The sequence below is a fragment of the Aedes albopictus genome, chromosome 1, assembly GCF_035046485.1.
Source record: "Aedes albopictus strain Foshan chromosome 1, AalbF5, whole genome shotgun sequence".
NCBI lineage: Eukaryota > Metazoa > Arthropoda > Insecta > Diptera > Culicidae > Aedes > Aedes albopictus.
The window spans coordinates 227,122,988-227,137,178 of NC_085136.1; the positions used below are offsets into that span (position 1 = coordinate 227,122,988).

General features: G+C 37.2%; 1 protein-coding gene and 2 long non-coding RNA genes across 3 annotated transcripts in view; 2 read left to right on the forward strand and 1 right to left on the reverse strand.

The window, feature by feature from the left end:
- LOC109432134 (peptidyl-prolyl cis-trans isomerase G) overlaps positions 1-14,191 on the reverse strand; it is a 35,028-nt gene that overhangs the window by 1,622 nt on the left and 19,215 nt on the right. Inside the window, exons 4-9 of the mRNA XM_029857859.2 lie at positions 1,621-1,708; positions 940-969; positions 732-871; positions 465-591; positions 291-393; positions 15-221 (exon numbers count right to left, since the gene is read on the reverse strand). Coding sequence (XP_029713719.1) covers positions 15-221; positions 291-393; positions 465-591; positions 732-871; positions 940-969; positions 1,621-1,708 — 695 coding nt within the window. The remainder of the gene's footprint in view (positions 1-14; positions 222-290; positions 394-464; positions 592-731; positions 872-939; positions 970-1,620; positions 1,709-14,191) is intronic.
- On the forward strand, positions 1,715-6,335 carry LOC134285505 (uncharacterized). Its single transcript, XR_009996433.1, has 2 exons — positions 1,715-4,464; positions 4,698-6,335. It is a non-coding gene; the product is annotated as an uncharacterized LOC134285505 (long non-coding RNA).
- On the forward strand, positions 6,941-13,496 carry LOC134285504 (uncharacterized). The gene is made up of 2 exons (XR_009996432.1): positions 6,941-8,191; positions 10,763-13,496. It is a non-coding gene; the product is annotated as an uncharacterized LOC134285504 (long non-coding RNA).

Below are 14,191 nucleotides of genomic sequence, written 5' to 3' on the forward strand. Positions count from 1 at the left end.
GCGCTAATACTTACGAAATTACCGCGTCCCTTAATGGCACGTCCACTTTTCGAAATTGGCACCCGCTTCTTGGACCACCCAAACCCACGCTGTTCCCGGGATCTGTCACGTTCTCGTCTCCTTCCACGGCCCCTGTCATCATCCTCCTCCTCCTCGTCGTCGCTGTTTCTCTCGACCTGTCGCCTTCGCCCATCCCCTCGCATCAGAAATTTATTTGAAACCTACCGGCAATGAATTAGATTAAGGTTTGTCTCGCTTTGAATGATCATTGATCAGTTAGTTTTACTTACTTCCGGTATTTCATTGGGATCAATCTTGGTCACCGTTGTCATTGGATGAACCTCTCCATCGTCCTTCAATTCACCCTCTTCAAGGATGCTTCCATTTTTATCTCTACAGGGCAGAAAATATTCAATAATTGTTTTAGTAGATCTATGTCTAGTGTTTGTAACAATTGAACATACTCTTTTTCACTCTTGGATTTCTTCTCCTTCTTTTTCTTCTTTTCCTTCTTTCGCTTCTTAGATGTCTCCGCTTCTGAATCATCGCTGGAGCTTGATTTTGATTTCTTTTTCTTCTTTTCTTTTTTCTCTGTGAACAACAGTGGTGTTAGAACACGGTTCTACAATATTCCCTCGAAAGTGATTTACTAGAACTTCATTCTCCAGAATTGTACACGCTTTCCCACTAGTTCTTCAGGAATTAGAAATACATGCATTCTTTGCACTTACCTTTCACCTGGCGAACTAGTTCCCCACAGTTGGCAACGACGGCGTCCTGCAGTGGACGAGAATTTCTGTCGACCGGCAACTGTTCCAGCTGCCGTACTAAATCATGACCGGAAACTACGTGTCCGAAGATAACATGAACGCTGTAAATAGAAAACCCGGAAAGTTAGAATTTCCTTCTCATCTGAAAATCCGAAGCATCCGAACGTACTTATCGAGATGAGGTGCAGGTTGCGTTGTACTACAATAGAAAAAGAGAGAACAAAGAACAAAACAATTGATTGCATATGCTTTTGGATTTTTTTTTTCTGGTGGATTGCTAGAGTTGTTGTTATTTGGCGGATTCTTTTTTTGGAATTTAATTGGTTGGTTCTAATTCCGGTTTTTGGCTCATGATGGCTACCGTGTTTTCCAATACGGACGTAGAAAGGGCGCTTCTCTTCGAGCGCACAAGCGATAGAAATTGAGCAACGAACCGGCTGCTAAGCTGCAACTGCCACTGCTCAATGTCTATCGGGCTTGGCTCAAGACTTCTTCAGCAGTGGTCCGAATCATCGCCCGGCGATGAAGCGGCGTTGACATGTTTGGGGTCCTAAGGCCGCGAAAGAGATCACTCTCTTCACTGGAGATGGCCACTACTAGATACTCATTCGTGGGAACCAGATGTCGAACTCAGATTCCTTCTCTTGCTCTATACACAACAACACAGACAAGGTACAAGAAATTGTACAATACCATTAAAATCAAGGAAACTTGACAAATACTTTCGTGATTGCTGAAAAGTAAAAGATTAGTCCGTGGTGATGAGCTTCCAAGGCTCTTATGCTGCGGGTTCAGAGGTGATAATTTTGTTTTTGCCCAATTAAAGGCAACTACACAAAGTAACACTTACATGAAGAACTGCGAACCGTTTGTGTTCTTTCCACGGTTTGCCATGGAAAGTAGAAACGGTTTATCATGCTTTAGAGTAAAAGCTTCATCTGAAAGACAAAAAAAAAACAAAAAAACATTATTAAATAATTCTATTTACAGAATTTATAAAAAGAGACATCGTCGCAGTAATGGTGGAGGTGCCAACAACCAATGGCAAAACGAAAATCTACGTTGCATCAGCATACTTTCCGGGAGACATAGGAGAAGTTCCTCCACCAGAAGTGGTAGAGTTTGTTGCATACTGTAACAAACAAAATAAAGCGTCTTGTACCGACTTTTCGAACCCTCTAAGCAGAATATCCTCTTCGAATGAGTGTAATCAGTTTCATACCTTTTAATTCCGCCCTATGTTGCTTATCCTTTGACAGATACGCGTATTTCGACTTGTAATCTTCCTCAGTGTCAGTTATCCACTGAATGAAGTTCTAGGAAGTGTAGAATTAGCATAAGTTAAAATACACATAAATACAAACAAAAAAAAAAAAAAATGAAGTTCTAGTGGATAACTGACACTGAGGAAGATTACAAGTGGTAGTCGAAATACGCGTATCTCTCAAAGGATAAGCAACATAGGGCGGAATTAAAAGGTACGAAACTGATTACACTCATTCGAAAAAAAAAATAAATAAAGCGTTTATAATTGGCTGCGATGCAAATGCCCATCACACGGTATGAGCAAGCACGGGCATCAATAGCAGAGGTGAGTACCTTTTAGATTATATATCTATAACAATGAAATAGACATATGTAATAGGGGAGAAGCACCAACATTTATAAAAGCAATAAGGCAGGAAGTACTTGATTTAACATTGTGTAGTCCGAAAATTATCGAAAAAATAAAAAATTGGCATGTATCTGATGAAGCATCATTATCGGATCATATGCAAATCTTATTCAAGTATGAGGCTGGTCAACAACTCACACAAACTATAAGAGATCCCAGAAAAACAAACTGGGAGCCTTACAATTCAGAGCTGAGAGCTGGAGTAAACACATTACAAACATCCTCAAAATCATGCACAGAACTTGAAGAAAGTTCAAAACAAATATCAAATTTGATTTTGAATGCATTTAATAAAAGTTGCACTGCTAAAGAACGCTCAACAAACAGAGATGTTCCATGGTGGTATAACCGATTAGCCAAACTTCGAAAGAAAATCCGGAAAATGTTTAACTGGGCTAAACGAACTCAACAGTGGGGCCCATATAAGGAATCCCTTACTAATTATAATAAAGAAATAAGAAGATCAAAAAGGATTAACTGGAGGCATACATGTGAAAGCATTGAAAATACTCCAGAAACCGCCAGGTTGCAAAAAATCCTTGCAAAGGATCATTCTAACGGGTTGAGAACACTGAAAAAAATGGGACTTTTAAAAATTCTGCAAATGAAACGTTAGAGTTGATGATGAAAACACATTTTCCCTGTTCAGTAATCAATTCAACTGAAGACCAAAGTTCAGCTGTAACAGAAACTGGCGTTATTGAAACCAGGACGTATGATCATGAAATACTGAGCGGAACGACTGGATCAAATAGAGACAGGATCGATAGTTGCACTTTGGCCAAACAAATATTTACTGAAAAGAAAGTTGAATGGGCGATTGACTCCTTTGCACCCTTCAAATCACCTGGTAGGGAATTCTTCCTGTACTACTGCAAAAGGGAAAGGCGATTTTAACACCTATTTTAACTAAACTTTTCCAAGCCAGCTTATCTTTAAGTTATATTCCAGTAGGGTGGCGACAAGTACGGGTGATTTTAATCCCCAAGGCCAAAAAAAGGATAAAACACTGCCAAAATCCTTTAGGCCAATAAGCTTATCGTCTGTACTACTAAAAACTATGGAAAAAATAATTGATGAGCACATAAAACCATCATATCTTATTGAAACTCCTCTCAACAAACACCAGTTTGCCTACCAAGAGGGTAAATCATCAGTAACAGCATTACATAAGCTTGTTACAAAACTTGAAAAATCTCTCAATGCCAAAGAAATTGCTCTTTCTGCTTTTCTTGACATTGAGGGAGCTTTTGATAATTCATCTCATAATTCAATAGCAACGGCCATGATGAAACGAGGTTTCAATAAATGTGTTGTCAGCAAACCTTGGAAGCTCCTCTATATCTGTTAGAGCAGTGAAAGGGTGCCCACAGGGAGGCGTCTTATCACCTCTTCTGTGGTCTTTGATAGTTGATGATCTTCTGAAAAACTTAGAATCACAGGGATTTGAAATATGGTTTCGCAGACGATATAGTCAGAATAGTGCGTGGGAAATATGACCAAATCATCCCAAACAGAATGCAAACTGCTCTAAATTGTATCTCATCGTGGTGTGATAGGGAAGGATGAAATGTAAATCCTTCAAAAACTACTATTGTACCATTTACAAAGAGTAGAAAACTTTCTATAAATAATTTATACCTGAAAGGCATATCTATAGATCTTTCAAATACAGTCAAGTACCTCGGAGTAGTCCTTGACAGCAAACTGAATTGGAATTCACACCTAGAGTAGATAATCACAAAAGCGACAAATGCTCTTTGGACATTTGGTAAGCAGTGGGGATTGAAAATGATTTATTGGATCTTTTCGGCAATCGTGAGACCCAGGATTACCTATGCCTCACTGGTCTGGTGGCAGAAAACCACAGAATCCGTCGCTCAGAGAAAACTAGGAAGATTACAAAGACTAGCGACTCTCTCATTAACTGGAGCATTGAGAAGCACTCCTTCATTGGCATTGGATGCTTTATTACACATGCTTCCATTACATCAATTGATACAATTTGAAGCTGAAAATGTTGAGTGAACAGTGGTCGCCCCTCATTCATGTCTGAAGAACTGGCAGCACTGCCATCGATGACGAGAAACCCCATCGTTGTGTTATTGTTTACCATTATCCTTTAGTATTAAGTTATCAGTTTCAAGCGAAACATCGATTAAATGTCCTAGTGATTAGTAGCACCAAACTGTGTTTTTTCTTTCGCGATTGAACAATTCCGTTGCATATTTTGAGGTCGGCCAACAGAAAAGAGCGCTCTAAGAATCAAAAGATCTACGAACCTCTTGGAAGGCGACCTTAATGGGCATCTTAGTATTCTAAAAACTTTTGGCATAAACTCCATAGTTATGAACAACGAAGACTGGATGGAGAAAAAGTACAATTTTGACCGTATGTTTAAAGTTTATGATCCTGATCGAAGTTCGTGGCGAGTCGGTGGTCCAGAATTTCGACCAGGATCGATTATTTTTTATACAGACGGTTCAAAATTGAACAACAAAGTGGGAGCAGGAGTAACTGGCCCAGGGATAAACCTGTCGATACCCATGGGAAAGTATCCAACTGTATTCCAGGCAGAAATCCAAGCAATATTAGAATGCTCTAATATATGTTTGCAAAGAAATTATAGGCATTCCAATATAAAGCCTGTATCCGCAATTATCGGGACACAGAAATACGGTTGTAACTCTGCCATGAATCAATAAAATTAACCAAAAAATTGACTGAATACTGTTTGGTGTCTGTTTATTATTTGTGCCAAATTTCATAAAAATCGGTGCATTACTTTTAGCTGTAGCTCAAAAATAAAACGACATGCGTTTAAGAATTTTGTACAGTCACGACCAATTTTCATCTGCATGAAAAATGGTTATTTTACGCTGCAGACCAATGTACAGCAATGATAATAACGAAATTTCGTAGACAGTTGTGATACACATAAAAGCACTTTCATACAAAATTTCGTCAACTTTGATCACCTGGTTTGAAAGCTACCAGCGTTGATGGGGGTGAGTGTTAGTGAAAATGTTTCGTGTTTTTCATATGAGATGTTAGCCTATTCATAGCTTTTAAATGTCTCGGCCAATTTCCATGCAATTTTCACAGAAGATAGTTGTTTATGTATATATTATGCCTGCAAAATTTCATGATTTTTGGTATTGTACTTTCAACAGTATAATCAGAACAATAAGGTGTGCTCACTGATTTCTGTCGAAAGGGCTAAAATCAGGGTTAGTCACAATAAATGTTTTGACTATAGAATTTTTTATAGTGCATCGATTTTAATGAAATTTTGCCCATGCAAGAAACGTATGTTGAGAGGTTTATGTTCGAAATTTCTGCCATATCCTTTGCCATTATCAAAAGTTACAGCGCTTATAAGCTAATCTAGGTGCTGTACAAAATTCATTCGCCCACGTTCTACTGTTTCATTGCTACATCAAAAAGTACTGCACCGATTTACATGAAATTTTGCAGGTGAAATCAACACATCTTAAGATGTTCCCGGGTCAAATTTTAACAATTTCAATGTATCCATTGAAGAATTGTTGCTGTATTTCTGTGTCCCGATTCTTGCAGATACAGGCTTTATGCATATTGTCTGACAGCCAAGCAGCACTAAATGCTTTGAAGTCAGCGGTATGTACATCAAAACATGTTTGGGAGTGCATTAAATCACTGCAAGATCTGCCCTGTCGTAATCAGATCAACTTATATTGGGTTCCTGGCCATTGTGGAATTGATGGAAATGAAAGAGCCGATGAATTAGCAAGGCTTGGATAATCTCTTCAGTTCATAGGGCCCGAACCTTTTTGTGGGCTATCTGCCTGTGCTTTGCGAATGGAGTTCAAAATAAGAGAACATTCGAAAGTGACGAACAATTGGAAAAACACTTGTATAGCAAGGCAAGCAAGGCGATTTATTATTCCAAATGTTTCTAAGACTTACAAAATACTGGATCTTTCCAAAAAAGATCTTGGCGTATATACTGGGCTTATAACAGGTCATTTTTTTGTATCTGTATTAACGAGATTTTTAGCCCTAGGCTAGTTCATCTCGGGACCCACGCTTTACTTCCCTTCCGAAGGAAGAACTCACATTTTGCGAGTTTGGTCATTGTCCGAGCCGATATCACTTGAAGCTTATGGGAAAACTTCAAGATGATATGTGTCGCTTTTGCGGCACAGATAAAGAAGACTCGGAACATCTACTGTGCCACTGTCAGGCACTCTTAACAACAAGACGTAAGTTCTTCGTCAAAGGACTGTTAGAACCCTCTGACATTTGGAGAACAACACCCAGTACGGTAGTGCAGTTCATTCGAAATGTCGAACCGCGCTGGGTTAATGCTATTAATCAAACGATGACGATCACTCACAATAGTGGTAAGGTACACCGGGGCAAGTTGAAACGGGTGGGGCAAGATGAAACGCGAAGTTTTGAAATAGATTTCAATATAATTTTAAAATTTTTATTTCGCCAAAAGATTGTTTGAACCAAAAACTATGTGTTATGGTGTTCAAGCTATTTACCATTTTTGGATAACATCTTGTTAACCCGCTGTTTCATCTTACCCCACCCGTTTCAACTTGCCCCGGTGTACCTTACGTCATCTTGATATACATAGCTATAATAAAACTTATCAGGGGCATATGTCACAATAGATCAAAAAACTGGTCGCAGTAATGGAAATACCCGACACGGAATAAAAAAAATCTATTTTTTCTATGAGCAGGAATGTCTAATGTTGTTTTATATGACTTTTTTCAGTAACGGGAGGCATTTAAACCCACCCACCTATTGTAAAACGTCCAACTATCCAAACTTTTAGATGGATCCGTAAAACTTGAAAAAATCCGTAAAACTGGAATATTTACAGTATCATTGTTATACTGTTATACTGGGGGACAATTATGCATTTTTTTAGGACGTCGAAAAGGCATATCAAAACAATTGTACATGTAACATATGCTCGAAATTTGCTTCTTATTCTGTAGGTTTTGTAACGAAACCCATGCTTGAAGATTTTTTTGTCGAAATTTCGAAAGATTCGAAGACATACTTGATGAAGTTTCAATAACAAATTTGGCGAGACAACAGAAGTACTCTTTAGTGAATTTCTTATAAAGATTTTTTACGCTATCCCGGGAATTCTTAAGGTGTTATTAATGATGGAGCTATTGATGTAATTCTGGTAAAATTATTGAAGCTAGCTCCAATATAACCTCAATTATATTTTTACCAATGGAAATTTTCTAGTTCGCTAGAACAGGTCTTGAAGCTCCTGGGCATTTGAGGTGGGGCTATCCATAAAGTTCCCAGAGAGCTTAGACAAGGGGGTGTAGTAGGCTATGCTGGAAGTGACATTAGTGGGACAGAGAATAAAACATCACTTGTGTACTGGACATCAACCAACAAACAGTGTTTTATAGATTATTACATTGGCGACGAGAATAAAGAACCCCGTCGAAGAATTACCTAGTTGTCCCCTTATTTGTCTAGGTTGAAAAGGAAAGTATATAACATTTATTTAAAGGCAAGTTTAACTAAACTAACCATTTCCAGCAATCAAAATCATTTTGCGAAACCATTGGCGTGAGCCTCAGCACATGAAGATAAATTACTTGCAAATTAATAGCCGCCGGAAAGGATAAGAACTGGTGCGACATGGAGTTCCACATACAAACGGGAAACGCTATGTTCTGACGTAAAATTTTGATGCCATAGTGGAAAGGAATAAATCGAGGTAGGTAGGTCCAACATAATTTACGCTAGCCAAATTGTTTGTAAAATTTACACCCTGACCAACTACTACTAATCTACATACTTTCAAATGATGGGAAGACTTAACAATTCTTATACGTTGATGTATACTATACGGTTTGCACACCGATGGCAACATGCTATGCCATACATACAATATTGATGATTTTATAGTCTATCGCTCATCACTTTGCGCCATTTAGCTGGAACTTGATTCTTTGTGGACTTGTTGCAGAATCTCCATCACACCTTTTTTTCCTGACATGTGACATAGGAGACGGAAACGATAATTTACCTCTATATTCAAAAATAATATTTGCAACCTTTTAGATTCAAAGTCCCCATAAAAATAAGTGTTTGATATAGAAATTTGGATCATATGTAGATGATTAGTAAGGTTGATTGATTCGTTTGGCAATGACAATAACCGTTGTCAAAAGTGCTTTGGACTACACTACATTTTCAATAGATGTGAAGGACTATATGCAAACTTGAGCACTAAAGTGGACTCAAACCAACTTAGTTTGTGAATTTTATGATGGAAAAACAGGTAAAATTTATTCGTTTATTCTAAAATATGTTGTATATTGAAGATTTCTTCAATTTTGAAATGAAACAGCGAAGAAGTATTGCATACGCCCACATTGACATTACTTATGGGTTTGAGAAAGAAACTCTAGATTATTTACAGAAAGTTGATGAATTTTCACCGATAAAATTCGGATATGTCGAAATGATAAAATGATGTTTTGTTAATTTTGATCAAACATTGATTTGTAATTGAAATAGAACATTTGTCACAGAGACTGGGAGTTGCACGATTTATTACCAAACATCAAATACTCTGAAAATCCATAGTTGCAGTGCATGGAAAATACGAAAAAAAAAATATTGAATTACCCATCGAATCATAATAGTATAGAGAGGTAAGGACCCATACAGCCAGGAAAAGGTGATAAGGTTGACGAGTTCGATTCCCGGTCGGTCTGGGAACTTTTCGTAATGTAAATTTAATTGTTTTCTTAATGCATGCCACATGATTTACACATGCAAAATTGTCATTGGAATAGGAAACTCTCAGTTAATAACTGTGAAAGTGCTTATAGCAAACTCAGCTGATAAGCTGGCTTTGTCCTAGTGAGGATTGAAAGTCAAGAAAAAGACAATTGAAAAACTAGCGTTTTTCTTATTAAGCATACCTTAAAAAAAGGGTAGTTGCATTACAGCTTTTGACGGTAACTTGTATGAGAATGTTTTAATAAACTCTCAGTGAAAAAGTTAGCTTACAAAATAGTCTGTAACTTATAAAGAGTCTGTTTTAGTCGATACAGTTTTGTAGCCTCTATACAGTGGATGTGCACCATTTGAGATACCACTGGGTGTCAATTACGTATGTATATGTATCGAGTGTAAGCCGAACTGAATAAATAAAATAATGTGAGTTGTTCCGTGACTATCGGCCTACCCCGACGTGTTCCATATATCACCCATATATCTGCTATGATGATCTCCCCTCTTTCGATCTCCCATGATTTGGGAGATGTTATAAGTTTGTATGATTATCCCAGTCTTATTGGAGATGAATCAAAGCAATGAATGAAGAGGATTTTGAAACCTAGTCCATTCATTATAACACAGAGCACCATGTTTAAAGGAATTACAACAGGTTCACGGAGATTCGGTATAAACGAAAGGAACTTCAAGAGAGTTGTAGTACGTTATTGTTCTTTATTACAAGGGATAAATAAAACTACCCCAGTCTATTTGATAATGTAGAATACAGTCTCGAAAAACCAAATTTAAAAGGATAATCTTAATCGATTTGGCATAAATCCAGTCTACCATTTTGGTAAAGGGATACGCATAGGAAACTAAACAGTTTCAGTCTTCATAAAAGACCAAATGTAGGAGATACGTCTCAGTCCATTTGGCAATCCAGTCTACCATGAGATGTAGGAAGTGATACTTCAGTGCATCTATGGTAAAGGGATGCGCAAAGGAAACATAAGGTTTCAGTCTGCAATAAAAAGACCAAATGCAGGAGATACGTCTCAGCCCATTTGGCAGTCCAGTCTACCATGAGATGAAGGAAGTGATACTTCAGTCCATCTATGGTAAAGGGATGTGCATAGGAAACGCAAGGTTTCAGTCTGCAGTAAAAAGACCAAATGAAGGAGATAATTCTTAGCCCATTTGGCAGTCCAGTCTATCATGAGATGTAGGAAGTGAAACTTCAGTCCATCTATGGTAAAGGGATGTGCATAGGAAACGCAAGGTTTCAGTCTGCAGTAAAAAGACCAAATGAAGGAGACACGTTTCAGTCCATTTTGCAGGTCCAGTCTACCATGAGATGTAGGAAGCGATACTTCAGTCCATCTATGGTAAAGAAATACGCAAAGGAAACGTTTTGTTTCAGTCTGCATTATGAAGACCAAATGCAGGAGATTCGTCTCAGCCCATTTGGCGTAAATCTAGTCTACCACGAGATGAAGGAAGTTATTAAGAATATTATGACAAATTATATATACATAATACTATTTTAAATCTCATTTAGGAAAAAAAACTATTAATCTTGGACATGGACGGAAGCAACTTCGGAAGCATGCGTTCAAGCAGGCACACGTTTTGGGTAGAGAAAAAATTAACAAAAGATGATAAGGTAAGAAATGATAAGAAATCTACAGGAAAAGGGAGAAGACAGCTGTTGTGGAGAGCTAAGTATACAAACATATTTTATTATTAGTTATAAATTATTTCAAGTATCTTTTCCATATTATTTAGATGTCTACAAGATATCCGAGCACGACAGATGACCTTACTGATGGAAGATCAATGGAATAATTTCTTTTGGATTCAACGCACAAGATCGCATCAGTACACCGACTGTTAGAAGATTTGAATTTATACTTGGAATTGGAGATAAACTACATTTGTTAACACACATAAAATAGGCAGATTAATAGTTCATTAATCTGGATTTGTATGATCTATGAATTGATATTGTTATAGAATAAGTATTAGCTAATTGTGTTTCAGGAAGACATTTCAATTTCCTTGAAGGGCTATACTTAAAACTGTTCAATTTTTAATAAACCTAAGGAGAGATGTAGTAGGCTATGCTGGAAGTGACATTAGTGGGACAGAGAATAAAACATCACTTGTGTACTGGACATCAACCAACAAACAGTGTTTTATAGATTATTACAGGGGGTTCAGAGAATTGTTTCAGGAGATTTGGGGTGCCTTTTAAGGGAATTTTGGGGGTTTCATGGACGTTTCAAGGTGTTTTAAGTGCAATTCAGGGGATCTCAGGGGCCTTTAAAAGGCGCTACAAGGGGTTTGAGGGGCGTTTCACGGCATTGTAGAGTAATTTCAGAGAATTTCAGGGGGTTTCAGGAGCATTTTAAGGCAGAGTTTCTCATTGCTCATGTGTACATAAATGTGACAGCGAGCCTCCCATCAAATTGTCTCCTAGCTCTTCAAAATCGCTAGGAGGCTCACGAAAATCTGGTAGGCGCGAGCTAGGTACATAGCTCCCGGGAGCTCGTCTCATGTGCTGCGTGAGCTGTTGGTATCTAAGGCAAAAAACAACTTCTTAGTAACGAAGAACCTCAACGACTTTTTTCCGTACACGACACAAGTGTCTGGTTGGTCTATGCGATACGACTAGGGACTATCAATTGAAAGGTAAAGGTTTCAATTTTCGTTCGTTTAGGAAGTTTTTGTCGTGAAATTTTCTTATTTAATCAGCGCATGAGACGAAGTTCATGAGACACATCTTTTGAATAATGAGACGCACAAGTTTCAGTCTCAAAATGTACTGTGCTCCTCGGAGCTTGCTTCATGGTGGCCACTCAGAGCAGCAAATTCCCGAGTTTTTCCCGGTTTTCCCGATAGCTTTTTAAATTTTTCCCGATTCTAAAATAGAATGATTTACAGTGAAAATTAAACGTAACTTACTAAAAAAAAACTTAAGAGAATTAATATTGCATATTTTCAAATCCTTAGATTTAACATAGTATTCATATGAACTTGAAAATAAGTTATGTGTTGTTTGTCTCGTATCCAATGATGGGCATTGAAGTTACATCTTCATTGAAGATTTCTTAAATTCATAAATGACTAACTAGTACAAATTATGCAGTTGTTTAAGCAAATAAAAATAAAAAGGATAATCCTGAGGGGGTCGAAAATCTCAGAGAATACACTATGTTTATAGGATTTACAAACTTATTATTAGTGGATTTCTTAGTAATATTCCAAAAATCTCTTCTGAAAAATTCTTGGTAAGTTTGTTTGGGAAACTAATATATAAACTAATAACAAAATGCCCAGAAAAAACATTCTGGATGAAATTCTGGTGGAATATCTGGAAACATTACTCGTAAAAGAATTTTGGAAACGATTTCTAGGAAAATCTTCAGTGTAGTATTTTTGATGGTCATTTTTTCAAGATATTTTAATAGAAAACCAGTGGCGAACTTTATGGTAGCGTAAATGGCTACTGCAGAAAGACAGGCAGGTTACTTAGGCTGGAATCGTAAATTCTGAGAGATCAAAGAAATCTTAGCATCCGTCTAGCATTCCGTTATTTCATCAGCGATTGCAATATGAAGTTCTTAGAGATCTAATTTAGATTCATTATTTGGGAATTATATATTTCCATAAATCATACAACTATATTGCTCCAGATGCTTTTGAATACTCACTGGAACGCCCGCGAGAATTTCAATTGGAAGTTTAACTAGAAACTACGAATACCCTAAATTCTCGAGAATTTGCAGAAACAGGAGTTTCACAAGGGACTTGCTAAAGTTTTACCAAAAAGGGATTTTCCCGATACCTTACTCCGGTTTTCTTCGAACATTTTTATTCACAAATTTAATAAATGAGTACATCCAAGAGCTTCGTGAAAAACAACAGAAATCTTTCAAACAAAATACAGGTCGGACTCGATTATCCGGAGACTCGATTATCCGGAATTCGATTATCCGGAATTTTAGACTCGATTATCCGGAGTATTTTTATTGTGATTTTTTTTATTTCAACGATAAAATTTAACATAACTAAATATTATAACATTGTTCTGGCACGATTTTGGAAGCCCCTGATTCTGTTTTCCTCCAATTTTGTCGGAAATTAAAATGTTTTACACTCAGCATTAACATTTTACATTTCCAGTATTTTACAGTGTATTTCAAATTCAGTTGATAATTTTTGGCGTCATATACAAATTACGTAACAAAATAATCTCGCGTTATATTTGAAAATGGCCAAACAATTTTAAGTCTCTTCGCAGCCACAAAACGCTAAATATTGCATCTGTTTTTAAAACATGCCGTGAATCATCCAGGAAATTTTCAAAGAATAATTGCTGGCATGTTTTCAGATAGTGTTTCTGGGATCCCAAGTAACCACGGTGCTGAAGCTTTATTGCATGCAGATATACGACGTATTTAGAGCAATCATTACTTAACATGCAAACTTAAGGTTGATTTAAAGTGGAAATGGGCAATTATAGAATCACATTAAGATTATACTGGTATAATCTTAGTTCAGTCGTATAATTGCCATTTACACTTTAAATCAACCTTAAATGTTCATGCAAAATAATAAGTGCTCTAAATACACCGTATGTCTGCGTGTAATAAGGCTTCGGCACCGTAGTTACTTAGGATTTCTCCAAATTTTCTTTCAAGGGGAAACCTTTCAGAGGTTTATTCGTCCAAATCTCCTTTAGGAATTTATGCTGAGATTCCTCAAGCAATCCCTGCTGGAATTTCGCCAGATATTTCCCGAGGATATTTTACGAAAATTTTTCCGGGCAATGCTTGTTGGGATTCCATCAATATTTTATACTGGAATTCTTCCACGGATTTTTGTAGTTGTGCTTGAAATACCCACGGTTGGATCTACGTTTTTATCTAGGAATTATTTATGGGATTCATATGGGCCTTTCTCCAGATATTTCTTAAAGTTTCCT